Genomic DNA, 17,660 nt, shown 5'->3' on the forward strand with positions numbered 1-17,660 from the left:
CTCATTAAATTCCGACCTAAACAGCATTGTTCAATGGGTAATAAAAACCGCGTGGAATTTAATGCTTCGAAAACGCAATGAAGTCAACACAAGATATTGGTGGCCAGTTGTTATCACCTCTTCTGGAAATAATGTGGAGAGTAAACTATTTTTATCAAATCTTCCAATTTCATAAAACAACATTAATAGCTTAATCCATTTCATCAAACTCATTTTCGAAAAATTCTTTCGAGCCTAAAACCGACATCAAACAGTGGAACGCTAAGGAAACAGTTTCCAAATTTGTATCAGGACTTCTCATGTCAATACATTCTTTTTCTCTAATATCTTCGACTTAATAGATGATATATTTCAAATCAATGTCTTCTAACTATTAAGCTTCTTAGTAGTAAAAAAGTTAGATGAAATACATACCTAGCTTTTTATTTTCCTAATCAACATAACAAGCTAGAAAATAATGGTTTCCACATAAATAACATCTTTAACTCAAGCCTCGTACAATGCCAACAACACTTAGTCACAAAGAATCAATATAATATTTGTAACATCCCTATCCTATCCCATCCTATCAAACTTGTAAAAGATCTTAAACACTCATCTCCGACATATGACGAAGATTCGAAGGAGCAAAGTTAAAAAACATCAGCATCACCACACCTTTTTATGTTCACATAATAATATCCTGCACTTTGAAAAACAGAAGTCACTTCCTCATAATTCTTCCCCAACGCTAATATTAATTATCTTCTCAGCTCGCATACCTCTTTTATATGTGTATACATAGGTACACCGCACAAATATCCAATTAATTACTTCCAATGATGCATCGATAGGGTCGGCGATAGCTGCACATTTCATCAATTTTCATTAAGCTCGCAGAGGCTTTTTTTCCACCGTCCCGCCGCCGCTCAGTGAAGCCGTACTTCGGACAGAAGAAATCAAGTAACACTGCAGCAAAACACAAGTAGGCAGCCTTTTTGAAACGTAATCTGATCGGACGTGCTTCCATGATGTTTCGCGCCAAATTGTATTCTAGGGAGGTATATAGGACCTTCAAGTCCTTCTAGAACACACATATCAGCTGCTGGTCTAAAATTATTGAACAGACAGAAAGCAGAGAAGCAGACATATCCGAAGACCGTGGACCACGACTAATTTTAAATTATTTCGGATTTTCGTCAACAAAATTAATAATTCCACCAAAATTTCTTTTCAAAAAACCAATGAGGAAAAAAAGGAAGGTGACTTCCATATTTTTTTTAAAAACCATCTCTTTGAGATGAGAACGTGTGCCTCAATGCGTCTGGCAATATATTAATCGATCAAAAATCGAGATTCTCTTGTGAAGGGTCAGTCGTTCGTTGGACTTCCTTTTTTGTATACGAAAACCAACTTGGAGGCTGTTTCCATTTTTTTCAAAAAGTAAAGACAAGATACAAACAGAAGACGGCAAGGCGAAGGCGATTGCGAACCACATCAAAACTTCCTAAAAGCAAACCGCTATACCGCTACCGTCATCGTTGTCCTTATATTGTCGTCGTAGTCTTCGACGTCGTCGTCGTCATCTTCGTCTGTCGATATTTGATGAGTTTTGGGTGGTTGACCCATTCACTTTGATGGATTTTCCACCTTCGATGACCAACAACGACTATACGACCACGATGACGACGATGATCAAGATGATGATGATGATGGACTCCTGTCAGAGAACCATACCCAGCCACATCCCGTTCGGGTGCTGATTATAGCTACCGCGCTTGCTACGTGAGCATTTACGCCTACAAAAGGTCTTTTCATTTAGACTCTGCTCAAAGGCGACCAAACAACGGTGACGGCGACGACGCAACGCACCACGGCCCCATGGATATACGTCTTTTGTGCTGATGAAGCCCTTTTTAATGAATTTATAATCTCTTAATGATGTATCTAGATAAGCAAATAGGTACACAAAATGTATAACTAATAAAAAATATGTTTGAAAGTTATAATTTTTGCGATCGACACGTTTCGCCTATAATGTATAGGTTTACATCTGAAGGGAGGACTTTCAAGTTATGATGAGGGACTCCCGGAATTTTTTGGCTTGCTCCAATTTTTGTTTTTAATGTGTGTACAAATTTGGTATTTTAAAATTAATAAATGGTGAAAGATATAGGTGAATATATTTGGGATGCTTAGAAATTATTGAAAATTTAGATTTTCGCATTTTCGAAAATGAGTTTAAGATTGTTAACCTGTCCTTGAGACACTTTTGAAATGAACAAGACCTTACTCATGGGTAAACTGGCAATGCCTACCACTGTACTATTGAGTACTGGCAAAATCAGTTATTCCTTTTTTTACCGTACTTCAAGAATGTGTATCAATTCCAGTTCTCATTTTCATTACACGTCAATGTTCGACACCTTTCGCCTTTACGGTACCTACTGGTTTCCATCAGCCAGGAGGATTTTAAAATATAATGAGAGACTCCCGGAATTTTTGGCTTGCTCCAAAATCATTTCCCTAATGTATGAACACAAAACTTTGGTGTTTTTAAATTAATAAACGGCGAAAAATGAAGACAGATACTACGCAATGTTTAAAAACTTAGATTTTGGAATTTTCGAAAATGAGTTTAAGATTGTTAACATGTTTTTGAGAGCACTTTTGAAATGGACAAGACTTTACTCCAGTACACCGGCAATGCCTACCAGAGTACTGGCAAAAATACTGATTCTTTTTCTACCGAACTTCAAGAATGTGTAGCAATTCTTACAAGTTAACTTTTGAGTACAATCAAAAATAAAGATTCTTTTTTTTTGACGCACTTCAAGAATGTGGATAGCTTTTGCAGCTCTGTGTTTCTTTCCACTTTGACTTTCTTAACAGGGACAACTTTCAAGACATGATGAGGTACTCCCAAAGTTTTTAAAAAAATTCCCAAAAATGGAAGGGAAGTCAAGTAAAGACTCAAAAAGAAAGAGTTTATGCTTCATACTTCTGATTTATGCAAATTGAACATAAACAAATTCCTTTAACAAAGACAAAAATCAAGTTCGATACTTTTAGAATTCAATCTTTAACAACTTCACTTAAGTCAAAATTTTGCTGATTTATATTCATTACTGCCTTTTTGAAGAAATTAAAGGACCCTCTTAGTAATAAAGCCACGAATAGAGGTGGTATGTCTACAACAAAAAAGTTGTAAAATAAAATTTTTTACTATGAGGAGGTGATCCTTAAGAATAATTTTTACGACTTTTAGGCTGTTAAATGTGAAAATAAATTAACTTCATAGCGCGGTATATTATAAAATCGTCTTTCAAACATTATTACCCAAGCAGGCCGCCAACGTCAGCTGCTGCTGCTATTGCTGCCGCCAAACCACGGTGTAACAAATTGATGAACTACTGCTTCTGAGATACTTTTCGAGTATATGAAGTTAGAAGTACTACGCCGGCCGGACGGCCACCGCGCCGCAGATAAAGGAAGCGATCGAATTTTAGTTTTTTGTTTTACGATCACATTACAACAGCAGACCATCAATGATCGGTCTGTCAAGAAACAGTAGTCCACAACGGATCGAATGGAACATTTTTGTTTCATTAAAAAATCTCACTAAAGACCGCGCATATATATTGTACTCTTGTATATGTACAATAAGTGTTGCAATTAGCATATTAAGAAAGATAGAACTTGAAGTTTTGTATCTTATTTTTTTTAGTTTTTGGATTCATAAAAATAACGTAACAAATGCATTTGCATGCATCGATCTTTCTTGTATCTTTTGTACTTTTGCATTGTTTGTCGGTCTTCGGGTTTATATTTCTTGTTTCTTTTTGAAGAAAAAGTTAAGAAAAGGCGGTGGCGATGTTAATTTGTGCTGTCAGAAATGTCTGTCTGTCTTTCAAGTTATTGCATTTTTTCTTTTCGATTTAGTTTTAATGCTGTTTTTTTTTTGCAAGAAGAGTTAAGTTCATAAAAATAACTTTGAACTTAAAGGGATAATAACATTACGCCCTTTTACAGAAAACAGTCTTTGAAAGTAACGCAGAGTAGACAAATATCAGGATTTATGTTCGCTGGTATTGCTTTTGAGTTTTTGTTTTTTGTTTTTAAAATTGTAAGAGGATTTTAGTTCATTTGAAAATATGTTAAGCTCGGAGAGAAAAATGCCCACCAAGGGGGCGTTAATTGAGAATCTTTTAATTACTTATATTCTTTATATACATTACATTGACTGGCTATCATTTGAAGAAGTGTTGCTTCTTGGTTGCTTCGAGTATTGAAAATTTCTTAAGAGCAAAGTTATGAATGTGCAGAAGTAAGCATTGATATAAAGACTCCCATAGAAGATTCTTGGACAAAAGTCACTTGCTCAGAAATTGATTACTGAAGTTCAAATCCATTCCTATAGATCATATTCACACTTGGTAGGAGATTCGAGCTCAAACATTGAAGACATGATTCAAAACTGCAAAACTCTAGGAGAGTCTGTATTTTCGTCATTTAAATTGTTATATAACAAATTTGAATATCGGTTCGGTAGAAATTTCGAGCTCAAAAACTGAAGACATGACTCAAAACTGGAAAAAAACCAGGAGTCTGTATTTTTCGTCATTTAAATTGTCATATTACAAATTTGAATATCGGTTCTTTTTCCAAGGGAAGAGGGAAGAGAATGTTTGACTTTAAAATTTCATAAATTTCGAACCAAGTCTTGCGTTCGATGCTACTTAGAGCAAAAGTTTATCAATGTTCATTTTTTTATTTCCCTGAGCTTCGTTGCATGAGATTTAAATAAATAGAATTATGTTCACTGTTTTAGCTGAGTTCCACACGATCAACAGTAAATTAATAGTTTGAGGCTCTCATAAATTTCTAAAACGTAGAATTGTGTGAAGAATTTTTCGTTATTCCTCGAGTTTGAATCAGTAATTGGAACTTTTACAAGATCAATATCAATTTCCCATAAAATTGGAAACAAAATTTAAGTTTTATGTTTTATTTTATTAAGAGTCGTTTTTAGGATCAACTCTGCTGATATTGAATTGTAACTTTCTGAAAAAACATTGTATGACGAATTTTTCAAGATTTCTCAAGTTTGAATCAGCAATTTGAACTTTTTTCAAGAACAATATCAATTGGGAGCAAAGCTTTTAAGTTGGATTAAGTCCCATGCATACAAATTATTTTTAGCATCAATTTTCTTGACCTTGAATTTCAAGCTTGAGGCTTAAACATTTTTCTGAGAAAATATTGTATGAACAATTCTTCGAGATTCAAACTTGATATCAGCAATTTGAACTCTTTTCAAGATCCATATCAATTCTTCATGAAATTCAAAGCTGAGCTGTTATGATTTCTTTATGTTCAAAGTTTCCTTTTTTTAGGATCAATTCTCCTGATATATTCCGTTTACCATAATTTGCATATAAATAACTTAAAATTAAGAGAGAGAGATTTCAAAAAAAACTTAATGAACAGAGGATAAATGAAATTCTACACACAACACACTACATTAATGAGTTTGATAATTATTATTATAGTTTTTAATATGTTTTAAAAGATTTTTGTTTTTAGTTTTGTTAATTGGATGAACATAATGGGGGACTTACCATCATATGTTAGTTCTGTAGGATTATGTGATGATGATAAGAACTTACCATCTGAAAAGAAACAAACAGAAAAAATTTCAATTAATTATAAAGTTATATAAAAATTCTCATAAAATATAAAAAGAAAAAAAAACAATAAACAGATAAAGATATAATAAATTTACTCAGAAAGGATCAGTTTGATAAAAAAATCTTTAAAGAACCTAAGAAGACTCAAAGTCCAAGTGAAACAACATTGAACATCAGAGCGGTGATGTTCACGACGATGATGATAATGAAAGAAGAAAAAAAGAATCATCAGAACTAAGGATTCACATAAGCTTGAATGATTTGTGAAAAGTATCTTTTGGATACGGAATTAATAAGTTTGCAATTCTCATTCCATGCGAAGTTTCTATATTTGTATCTTTATACATTTTATGAAATCAACCACAAGCTAAGAAAAAAAGATGAAGATGACGATGAAACAAAACAACATCAAGCCAAAGGATTGAAGGTGGAGTAGCATCAGAAATAAAGGTAAAGCATATCTTAAAAGAGTCACTGTGGATGTTCCTTCCCGATTTTGGTTTAAATGCAGGATTTGTGGTGGTTTGTTGGATAGTTCTTGGACTTGGTTTTTGTTTTTTGTTTTCTTTCTCAACTGGTACTCAATTTAAGCTGAAAAGGATTTTTGATTTGTTTTTTATCCATTTCGGTGTCTTTCTAACAAAAATACTGAGAGAATTTGATGCAAGATGACTTTTTGGCGATGTATCTTTCGGGGGCTTGTCGAATATTTCATTTTTAGTTTCGTCCGTTTCCAATCCCAAATTCAACCATCCATTAAATGTGATACAATTTTGTGCTCTGAATAACTCCCAAATGATGAAAGATACAGGTTTCTTTTTTTAGATGTGTGTCTTTCGTCTGAGTGCAGAATCAAAAAATATCTACCTGTTCGAGTTGGGTGCGCGCAGCTTGGATAAGGACTTCTCGCTGATGTCAAAAAGTATACAAAACAAACCCAATCACATGCGGGACTTTAAATTGTAAGGAAATAATTTGTTAATTGCTGGAGAAAAGTTTACACCTCGAACTGGATTGGTTTTTGATTCTATAAAGAGGTTCCAGATACATCACTTCACAACTCCCAACTGTGGCTTCAAGTTAAGCGCAAGTGGAGCAACATTGGAGATCGATTTGAGAAATAAAAGGAACAACAAAAAATAAGAAGGTTTTTGATACAATTTAGCGCTGATGATTTCCTTTTTTGTTCCAAAATAAAAGAGTGTCTTCGCGATGATTGGGAGAGTTTGGTGGTGGCAGTTATTGTACGTGCCTCACAGATTATAAAAGACTCACTCTGTTAGCGATGGATGAAGATGATGATGAAGATGATGTTAGTGATGGCGAAAGGAGAGAACGAACGGACGGACGGACGGAAAAGACACAAGACATCGCGCGACAACAGCCAGACAGGTGATAAATAAATCGGATGCCATATTTGGATCGCGACATTTAATTGCGCGCATCCAGAAAGGTGTTATAAACATCAGTTTGGGAAAGTGTAGTAATGGAATTCCCTGAGCCCGTTTGATTTTTCATCATCATCATCATCGCTTGCATGGCGGGAACCCATCATCATCCTCATCATCAACACAACTTCAACTTAAACTCCAACTCCTTACCGACTTGAACAAAGTATCTTATAGCTTTTTTTTGTGTGAATTTATATGAGTAGAGTACCTATAGATACTTTGTTTCGAGTCCTGATATATTGAGTGGATCCGATGCTGCAATGAAATGATGATGGAGAAGAGATCATGTCGTTTTGTTTATTGAGTGCGACTAGGACAATTTTAAATTTTAAATTGTAAAAATGATTTATGATGATTATGGGTTTGATGCTGCATCCAAAGGCATGCATCGCACACTGGATGGCAATGCCAACAAGCGAGGAGTGTTTAAACCTATCAACTCTATGAGCTGTATCCTATATTCATATGTACACACTTTTTGAAATCGTCCAGAGGCAGTCAACTTAATTAAAGTTGCATATAGTATAGGTTAGATAGATAAAGTCGTAGAGGTATAGGTTGTTGGTTAGGTTTTATTGGTAATATTTTTATTTACCACCAACCATAAATGGTTATATGAGTAGGTAAGGTATCTGTGTATAGAATCTTTATGGTGGTGCTTGTATTTTTTTTGTAAGGCTACTATATTCAATTATTATTATTTTATGAAGTCAGTAAGAGTACGCTAATAGTGCATTCAGTGTCAAAGATGGTAAAACGACATAATGGCAGTTCATATATCTGGGAAATGTTGTAGGTTTTGTTGGTTAGTTTTTTAGTTATGGTCAGATGAGAGAGCTTATAGCAAATAGAGTCATTATGTTGTTGAATGATTATAATATTTTTTTTTTAAGTATAGGTTTACTTGTTTCTTGAAGGAGAAACTCTTGAAGTTGAGCCTTTTTTTCTACAGACGTAAAATTTAATCCTCTCTGTTGCTATCAAATATGTGATAGTAAAATTAGCGAAGATAGTTTCAAATTATAAATTCTATGTTTTTGTTTTTATAAGTTCAACTGCTATGAAATTAATGAGCTATTAAGAAAGGTTCAAAACTGCCAACACTTTGTTTTTAATTCTTTAGTAAGTTGTACCTATTTAAATTTTCTGATTCTATGTTTTTGACTTACTTTTCTTCCCTTATCTTCTTTAATTAAAAAGTGTTTAAGAATCTTAAACAAGCACTACCATATTTTAAAGGAATTTTATTTAAATTTCATATAAATCCACACAAATGTAGGTAAATCGTTCTTGGTAGCAAATAACTCTTAATTATTTTTTAATAATTTTTAATAAGGATCTATATTTTCTACAATATCTATGTTTTATGTGCTATGTTTTTTTCTAAGCTTCCAATTTATTTTCTAAACGTTGTTAAACGCACATTTTTAGAGTTATTTATATGAAGTGGAAAAACATAGAAAATTTCGCACAGAGCAATTTTCGACTAATAAATTATAAAACAACATTACTGCTAAATTAACGACTTGTGAAAAGCTTATAGTGAAAAATTACAAGTAGTAAGTTGTGATATAAACTTCGAAAAATATCATGGTGAAGAATTTTTCTTCCAAAACAGTCAAATCAAGATGAAACCTCTAATTGAAAAAACTCTATACTTATGATTTTAGGCTTGCAATGTTCTTAGGTTTTTTAACTTGAATGCATTTGTTCACATTTTGAATTTAAATGGATTTTAAAGCTCTAGTTCCAAAAATCCGACATAAAAAAAAACATAGAAAACATCGCATGACCAATAAGACACATAAATTGGTATTTATTTAGAAATTTTGTTTAACCATTTTATGAGTCATTATCATAGTCATCATGAGTCAACAATCTTCGACCTCAAATTATTTAAAATCTACCTAAAAGAGTCATCAATTTCCATACGCGGAACTTGAAAAGAATTTAAAATGACTCAATTTTATAGAAAGTGCTTTAAAAATCGTCAATTATGTAGATTCTTGGTATTTTGTTTCTTCTCACGATCCACATAAAGTTCTTCCATAAAAACTTAAAAAAAATAACTTTATCTACATGTAAACTTAATAAATAACTACCACCTTAAAGATCTTTATATCTAAATAGCACCTGATTTATCGAAAAACACATTTTTCAATGGTGTTTTTAATTTGAATTTCAATTCGTTATATTATCGTTTGGAAATCTTACAGAAAAAAAATAACAGAAAAAACACAAAAGTCAATGCAGTGCAAATTATATTCAAGGATACTTTATTTATGAACTTCAAAGATACAAATATCTCTATATAATATGTATCTGTATCTACCCACCTGAAAGATCCCATCAAACTGACATTTCTAATCACCAATTTTTCAATCTAACAACAAACCGTACTCTTAAATTTTAAAAACTTCATGTTTGTTACTTTTCTGTTGTTTTATTTGGACACAATGGACACAATAGATACGATCAAATTAGCATCGCATTGATTCAAAGCTAATTTCGGTGATTTAAATTTTATCTTAAAGTCTGACTTATAATGTATCTATCTATAGGTATTAAGTAGGTAGGTAGGTTTTAAAAGTATCGAACTTATGATGATGGAGAAAAATTAACAAAAAAAACTTTAAACTTAATTTATAACCTTAAGATTTTGGATTTTGTATGAATAAACAAATCTGCTTGATTGGCTTTTATTTTTAAGTGTATATTTATTTTTGTTTAATTTTTGATATCAATAAAATCAGCAATTCAAGTCGACGGCTTTATGTGCATGTAGATTATTCATCAGCACCTTTTAAACGTTTAAAAAGCGTTTCAATGTAAATCTTGAACTTTTTTTTTGTCCAGGGGAATATTATTATAATTATCATCATCATCATCAACGTTCGTTCGTTCGATTAACAAAACAAAAATTAAAATTAATCCAAAAACCAAAACCAAAAACAGAAACCAGATCGTCCTTCCTTTGTTGTTTGATTTTTATTCAATCAAATCAGTTTTAATTTCAGGTGAATTCAGAAAACCAAAAAAAAAAAAAAACCTCAATCTTTGAATTTTTTGTTTTCATTCAAAAGAAATCAACTAAAAAACAACTTAAAGTTATTTATTAGAATTTTATTTAAAAATTCGAACAAAAATGAACTTAAAATATGCAATGAACTTGCTTTAATGTGTTTTTTGAATTACCCAAATCCAGCCACACTCTCCCAAAAGACTAATGACCAAAAGATATGGATTGGAGTTGTTTTTTTTTTTTTATTTATTTTGTTGTTAATTTAGTTTTTGAAGATACATATGAATATATATGCATAAAAAAATGTGTGGCCTTTAAGACGATAAAAATGTCATGGAAAATTATGTGTATTTGTAATTAAATTGATTTCAACGCAATAACATAGCCACAAATTGTGACAGTTATTAGACATTTTTGGTGTTGTATTTTTTTTTTTTTTTGGGTTTTGGTTTTTGACATTTTAATTCGTTGAAATTTGTTTTTTGTTTAAATTTTATATTTTGTTGTGATTAAAAAAATATATATATCGAAAAGAAACAACTTATGATAATGTCAAGCGTTATGTTCTTTGACATTACATCTCATTTTTTATTTTTGTAACTTTCTTAAGTGTATTTGGTAATTTATTTGAGTTATTATAATTTGCTTTACATTTTTTCTTTCTCAAAACATCTTAATTTGGTTATTTGTTTTGGGAGCCATCAATAAAGCAAGTTAATTATCAAAATAATGTGTTGAGGAATATACACAGGCCTTTTGATAAAGGCAGCAAGTGTATTTTGATTAGAGTCTTTGAATCATCTCAATCTTCAACGTTTTAAAATGTTGGTACAATTTGATTTTTGATTAAATATTGTAGTTCAGTGGCTTCAGAAAGAGATAAACTGTCAGATAAGCAAATATCATGGTTTGTGGATTTCTAAAACCAGCAACATCAACTTAATAAAAAAAAAAAACAAAAGTTTAGTAACATTGTCGAAGTGTTACATCAAATATATTTTCTAATATCAGGATTTACTTGAAGCTTTTGAACCTATTGAAAAGAAAGAAATTGACTGCTTTCAGACTTTAATATACGTTTTAGCCAGTCTAAAAGGGGTACACATTACTTATGCTGCATTCTTTGAAAAACCCTTACATTAAGCAAGTACTGTTGTCGGCGAACCAACTAAGGAATAGAAATTTTAAAAAACACATAATTCACAAATATAAGAAAAAAGTGACGGAGACAAAACGGATCCCTGCGGCATACCAGCTCACACCATTTTGTGGATGTTAGTTTCAACTTTATTTATATCGTCAGTCTCTTAAGGTTTCAAGATATAGGTCCAGCAAAAAGATCTCCCCGTATTTTAAAAGGCAATGACAAATAAATAAACAATTTAACAGACAAATTTTAGTGATTTTTTTAAATTAAAAAATATGCCATTGTACATTAAATAAAATAATTACTAAGTTTTAAAAATTATATCCGCTAAATATTTTTCTCTATTATTAATACTTTTACGAAGCCTTTTCTGGAAGTTTTCCATCGCTCATCGAGTCATTTATAGTGTAATGGCTGCCACTTCCTGAGTGATTGCCTCCTTAAGTGCTTCCAAAGATGTTGGGCGATGATTGCAGACTTCTACTTTTAAATGTCCCCAAAGAAAAAAATCACAATGAGATAAATCGAGTGACATTGGTGGCCAGGTAATGTCTCCTCGCAAAGAAAGAAGATACCCTGGCAACATTTCTTTCAAAATGGTTAGTGAACGCCGTGAAGTGTGTGCTGCGGCTCCATCTTGTTGGAACCAGACTTCTTTGAGGTTCCTAGTAAACTGATTTAAATTTGGTTGGAGGAAGGTCTCAATCATGTGATAGTAGCGATCCGCATCAACTGTAACTTTTTGCGCATTTTTTTCGAAAAAATACGAACCTAACACACCAAACTCAGCAACAACACACCAAACTGTCACATAAGGGCTGTGAAGTGGTATTTGATGAATTTCTTAGGGTTTTCTGTTGCCTAGTATCGGAAGTTTTGTTTATTGTGTGCAATATTCCTATCCAAAACAGGACCATGTTTTCCAAGTTCCGGCAAAAACTGCACAGGGATCATTATTGATACAAATTTTATCATATGCAAAATCGCCGTAGTGGACAAACTTACAGCATACGGTTCTAGTAATGTAACGATAGAAGATAACGGTATATCGGTCATGACACTTTTTTAAGTGTCTAAAGAAAAATATTAAAACATATCAGAAATCATGCAATTTTGATGGTCAATTAACGTCACTAAAAATAAGCGACCAGCCAGCTTCTCAAACGCAATATACTCATGATTGTCGTGGTCGTATTACGTGGATTTTTGTTTAATGTTGTTGAAACCATTTCGTCCAAGTCATGATCTTCAATCGGAGACCAAAAATATGAATTCGGATCCTGCTTTTAATTGCTAGTGCTAGCCACTTGAACAAAGTGTTGTCCATTTTGTCATAAACCTTCAAATGTAATTTAAAATACTGTAGAATAATTTTGTTTCGTTTTTCAACCATATTTGAATATGAGGCCGCTACCGAGGCAGGATTGTTAAAATACTCGAGGGGTCTTAACTGATTGCGAGCCTTGAGCATAAAATTTGACACTTAATTTCGAATTGCAGAATTTTAAGAACGGTTTACCTTTTAGATTAAAGTTTTATAGTTAAAATAAATTTTGTAATAAATGAACAATTCTAGGAGAAAGTCTTAAAAAATGTGCAACATTTTGTGACAGGTGCACATCCCAGTGCAAATAATCTTTCCTCTGTCAATCCGTATGAATATTTCAGCGCCTAAATATGTCTTATTGTCATTCTAGAGGAGGAACTGATCCAATCCTTCATGTACTCGCTACCCTGACTAGTAAATACTCTCACGGGCCTAAACATGGGAAATCTGCAAATCCGGCTCGAAGGACCAATGTATATTTTGTACAAGAATTTTTATTTTTAAATATGAAGAATAAAAGTTTAAAGGTTGTAGGAAATGATAATTGTGCAGTTATCAGAAAAGTTAAAAAATTGTAGATACTCGCCTATCACCGTTTCTAGGTCAAAAACTACATAGAAAAATTCAATTAAATGACAAGTTTGTAAATGATGAAATAAAAATATCGCTTATAAAAAAACAACATCAAGAAAACATATGACAAAAATCGCATAATTTCTTTAACTAAAAATGTATGAAGGTCGTCTCAGAAAAAAAAATATATTTATGTTCAAAAATAAATAACTCAGAGATGAAATTAAATTAAAAAAAGAAAAAAAAACTTCAAAAAGTTCAAGAATTAAGATGTTGGTTGTACCATCCATCAAATTGCAAACATGTATAAATACCCATCCCCTTCCCCCTCAGCACCTACCGCATACATACTACGATGTTAATGTTGTGACATTGGAATTGATATAAAATATCCGAAAATTATAGAAGACACACATCATGAGAAAAATAACCATCATCATCAACATCATCATCGTCAATGAACAAAACAAGACAAAATCCAATGTTTTTGGTGACCAAAAGATCGGATACTAAGATAAATCTTCCATACCTCTTTACCTACCACAATCTTCAGAATGGGAAAAACAACACATGATTTTTGAACATCTGAAAAAATATGTTGTACAAAATTTATATGATTTTTACTTATGTTGTTGTTGATGCAGGTTTGCTGTTTCGAAATAACTTGAGATGTTTTCTTAGAATAACTTTAAACCCATTCCAATGAATGTTGATGTTGATGCTGATGATGATTCCATAACTTATGTATGTTGGAGTACGATATGTCCCTGAGTGTTGGGAATATAATATTTCAGAGATCTTAATGAAGATCGTATTGCACTTCTTGATGCAAGTGGACAGAGAGAATCAACACGAAAACCCATCCACCAATTTGTCTTGATTTAAGTTTGACTTAAAAATTATATAAAGAATCTCCAAAAAAAAAGAAAACAAATCAAGTCCTTGGTGAAGATCAATTTTAAAGATAAAATGAGAAATATTTTTGCATCGTCATACAAATTTTTTGATGAGCTTATATTTACTGGAAGTCACTCGTCTTGTAGGATGGTGTATATGGTAACTGAGAAAGGAAGACAATATCAAGATAACTTCGAAATAAAATGTTATCGATGCGATCACAAGTCGAATGGTTTCTTTGAATAATTAAAATGTCCTTTTTTTTAATTTGGTAAAAATAAGTTGTTTTGGAATTTTAATAAATTCATCACTACATTAAAATGGATGCAAAATGTCAGTATTTCTTTACTTAAGTGTTATCCAATAACAAGTTTCATTTTGAATAGTCCACTATTTGGGCAGTTGACTCCTTTGTCATCTTTTGACATTTGAAGAACACAATTTAGTGTTTAACAACCGATTGAAGTTGTTAAAACTCAATATAAAAATAGTGACAGTTTTAAACCTTCTTGTGCGCCCAAAGTGACAAATTTATATTGTTGGGACAAGCAAAAGATGTGAAGAAATCGATTTCGTCAATTTTTCGAAAAAGGTTGTTCAAAAGCGAACTGCACAGTATTTTGCACTGAAATAGGTCGATCTAGAAATGAACATTTTATCTTCGCTGGTGATCCTTCAAATTCTACATGCTTTCATCAATAATTCAGTGATGAGGACTATTTTCAGTTCGGAGGCTCCGTTAAAAGCCGAGTTTTTGCGAAAAAAAATTCAAGAATGATTATTAAAAGGTTTTTGTATTCTCTTAACTATCTGATATTAGAATATATTAACGAATGTTCATTTTTCGACAAGAAACAACTTTTTTAATAACAGATTATTGTTCGGGTTATTTCTCGAAAAGTTGATCAGTATTTTTACCTTTTTCTTTTGAAAGACCTTACAGATTGAGTTCGTGAAGTTATCGAAGACAAACAGCTACGAAATCACCATAGAAAATTCATTGGAAGAAGTATTTTGCTGTAATCGTAATCATTTCGGAAAATTGGCTGATATCGTCATAATTGTCCACAAGATTTTCTTTAAAAAATACTAGTGTTTTAATATTAAAATGAGATCCGGTTTTTTTCAATTATTTCTAAAACATTGATTATTTGATGTTCTTTTGATGCTGTAAAGCCTTAATACTTTATTGTGAATGTCCAATAAGTCCCTTTTTTACTGTCCAGAAGTCAGAAGTTCAAAAGTTTCTCAAATCCTTAAAAGTAACAGAAACCTCCCCCTATAGCTTTTTTTAGAAGAAGAAAAGAATAAGTTTTATAATCTGTTTCTTTAACAATATGCTTATAAAAATGTAAGAATCTGAATTTTCATCTGTTTCAACTGAACTTGCTTAAATTTTACAACCTTAAAACAGCTTTCACACCATAACCTCTATATTATGTACTTATAAAAATAACACCGAGGGAGAGAAAGAAGGCCAAGACAAAAAAAATAAAAGAACCTCAGAGGGCTCAAGAACTGAAGAACATCTCGCATGCAAGCATCCCACAGACAACATTGAGTAACTTTTTTTTATGATTATTTTTATGTTTATTACAACGATTATATGCTATATCACTCACTGTTTTTGATATTAACCAGAGTGACGATGGCTATGACGACGAAGATACTTTGACGATGACGATGAAGATGAAACAGGCAGAAAAATAAGAAAAAACGAAGAAGAATCTTCTTGTTCTTCATCCCATTTTCATAGAGAGAAAGATATAATACTTCATATCCCATCAAAGAGGATACACATATATATGTATGTATGTATCTTAAAGTGCGGTAGAAATTGTGAAGCAGTAGTACAAACATGCATCTGAAGCATAAAGATTAACATCCCATCATTTCTTCGCTTGGGATATTATGTTATGTTATGTTATGTTATGTTATGGATGCGATGTTAGAGGAAATTGCATGAATGAGGCTCACTGTGTGTCTTCTTCCTGTTGGTGCTTCAAAAACTTTCATACACATTTACGTAGATACAGATTGATATTGACGGGATAATAAACCAGACACCAAGCAACAAACAGATACAAAAATACATAACGAAAAGATGACGTTTTTTTTTTCTTTTCAGATGTGATCATCATAAATATTTATCGCTTGTTTGCACACTTCATAAACGTGGCAAAAATTAGCTTCAATTTAACGAGATCAGAATGAAGTCGCATCATCATCATCATCTGAGAAGAAGAAGAAGAATCAATCGTATATTAAATGTGTACTTTTCTCATCGTATTCTCACAGCTTATTATAGATCTTAGATGGGAAATGTTTTATTTGTATCTTCTTCCTCAGCGGGACATAACTAAGCCTAGAGGTTTTCCCATTCTAACTAGACTTGAAGAGCCTTTCTATTTTGATTAACTATCTTGTAGAGCTCTTTGTGATATGAGAATTTTGTAGAGAGAAGTTTGTTTTTTTAAGAATTTTTACTTATTAAACTTCATGCCTTTTTCTAAAGCTCAGTTTATTAAAGGATATAAAGGAAATTATTATACCAAAATGTGTAAGGGAATTACTTAAGAAAACCACACGCTTTAAAAGTTAAAAACTAAAAAGAAAAGTGCATAGGTCGCTGGTTCATCCGGGTCGAAGGACCAATTTTATTTCGAAAATTCGTCCACTGGCTGTAAATCTAAATCGCTGACTTAGCCAAAAGAATAAAAGCCCATCAACTGAGATAGCTTGGTTATGAAGAGCACATGGAAATTAATGCTTCGGCCCAGGAAGTCTTGAAATCCACGCAGATAAGACAGCGCAGTAGAACAAGGCCGTTGATCAGGAGGCGCACACAAGTGAAAAGTGACCTCATCGAAGTATGGAGTGCACAACTGGAGACATCTAACTAGGGACCGAGCTTAATAGAGAAGTATGTTTGGTGGGGCTCTAGTTCACACACGACTGTAGCGCCATCCACCTTAAGTAAGTAAGTAAGTTTTTTTGCATCTAAAAAGACTTATTTTGTTGCAGATCATTTAAAAGCTATGATTTGGGTTATTAGTCTGTACTTTCAAGTTAGAATATTTCCCCAAGAGACTTATCTCTAAAAGCCATAAGCTCAAACCCCACTTTAACATTAGAAACCATTGCAATTTTGGAGGTATCAGCATTCTTGTTGCATATTTTCTATCAAATGATTCTACATTCCATCGCCATATTCAACTTGGCATTTCAAATTAACCAAAACAGATCATTTATACAAAATAAATTAAAACAAAAAAAATACAAGAAAAAGAATTTTTAAATAAAACAAAATAAAAAAAAACAATCAACTTGTCACTTCCAAAAATGGTTATATTTGTTTTTGTTTAAATTCCGAAGCAAAAAAAGTTTATAATAAAAGTGCAAATCTATGTTCGGACAAATGAGTTGAAATTAATTTAAATGCTAATTAATATAGCGTGCTGTGTTGCATGTTATGTCTGTCTGTCTGTATGTCCGTCTGTCCGTCTGTTTGTCGGTGTGTGTAAGTATACTTTACTTTATAACATATAGCCTCGAATATCATATGTTTTGTTGA

The 17,660-nt window shown here is 32.1% G+C and overlaps 1 protein-coding gene across 1 annotated transcript in view; it reads right to left on the reverse strand.

Annotated features, from left to right (window-relative positions):
- LOC129953776 (homeobox protein homothorax) overlaps window positions 1-17,660 on the reverse strand; it is a 332,104-nt gene that overhangs the window by 136,069 nt on the left and 178,375 nt on the right. Inside the window, exon 8 of the mRNA XM_056067233.1 lies at window positions 5,601-5,651. Coding sequence (XP_055923208.1) covers window positions 5,601-5,651 — 51 coding nt within the window. The remainder of the gene's footprint in view (window positions 1-5,600; window positions 5,652-17,660) is intronic.

Source organism: Eupeodes corollae, chromosome 1 (genome assembly GCF_945859685.1).
Source record: "Eupeodes corollae chromosome 1, idEupCoro1.1, whole genome shotgun sequence".
NCBI classification, from domain to species: Eukaryota; Metazoa; Arthropoda; class Insecta; order Diptera; family Syrphidae; genus Eupeodes; species Eupeodes corollae.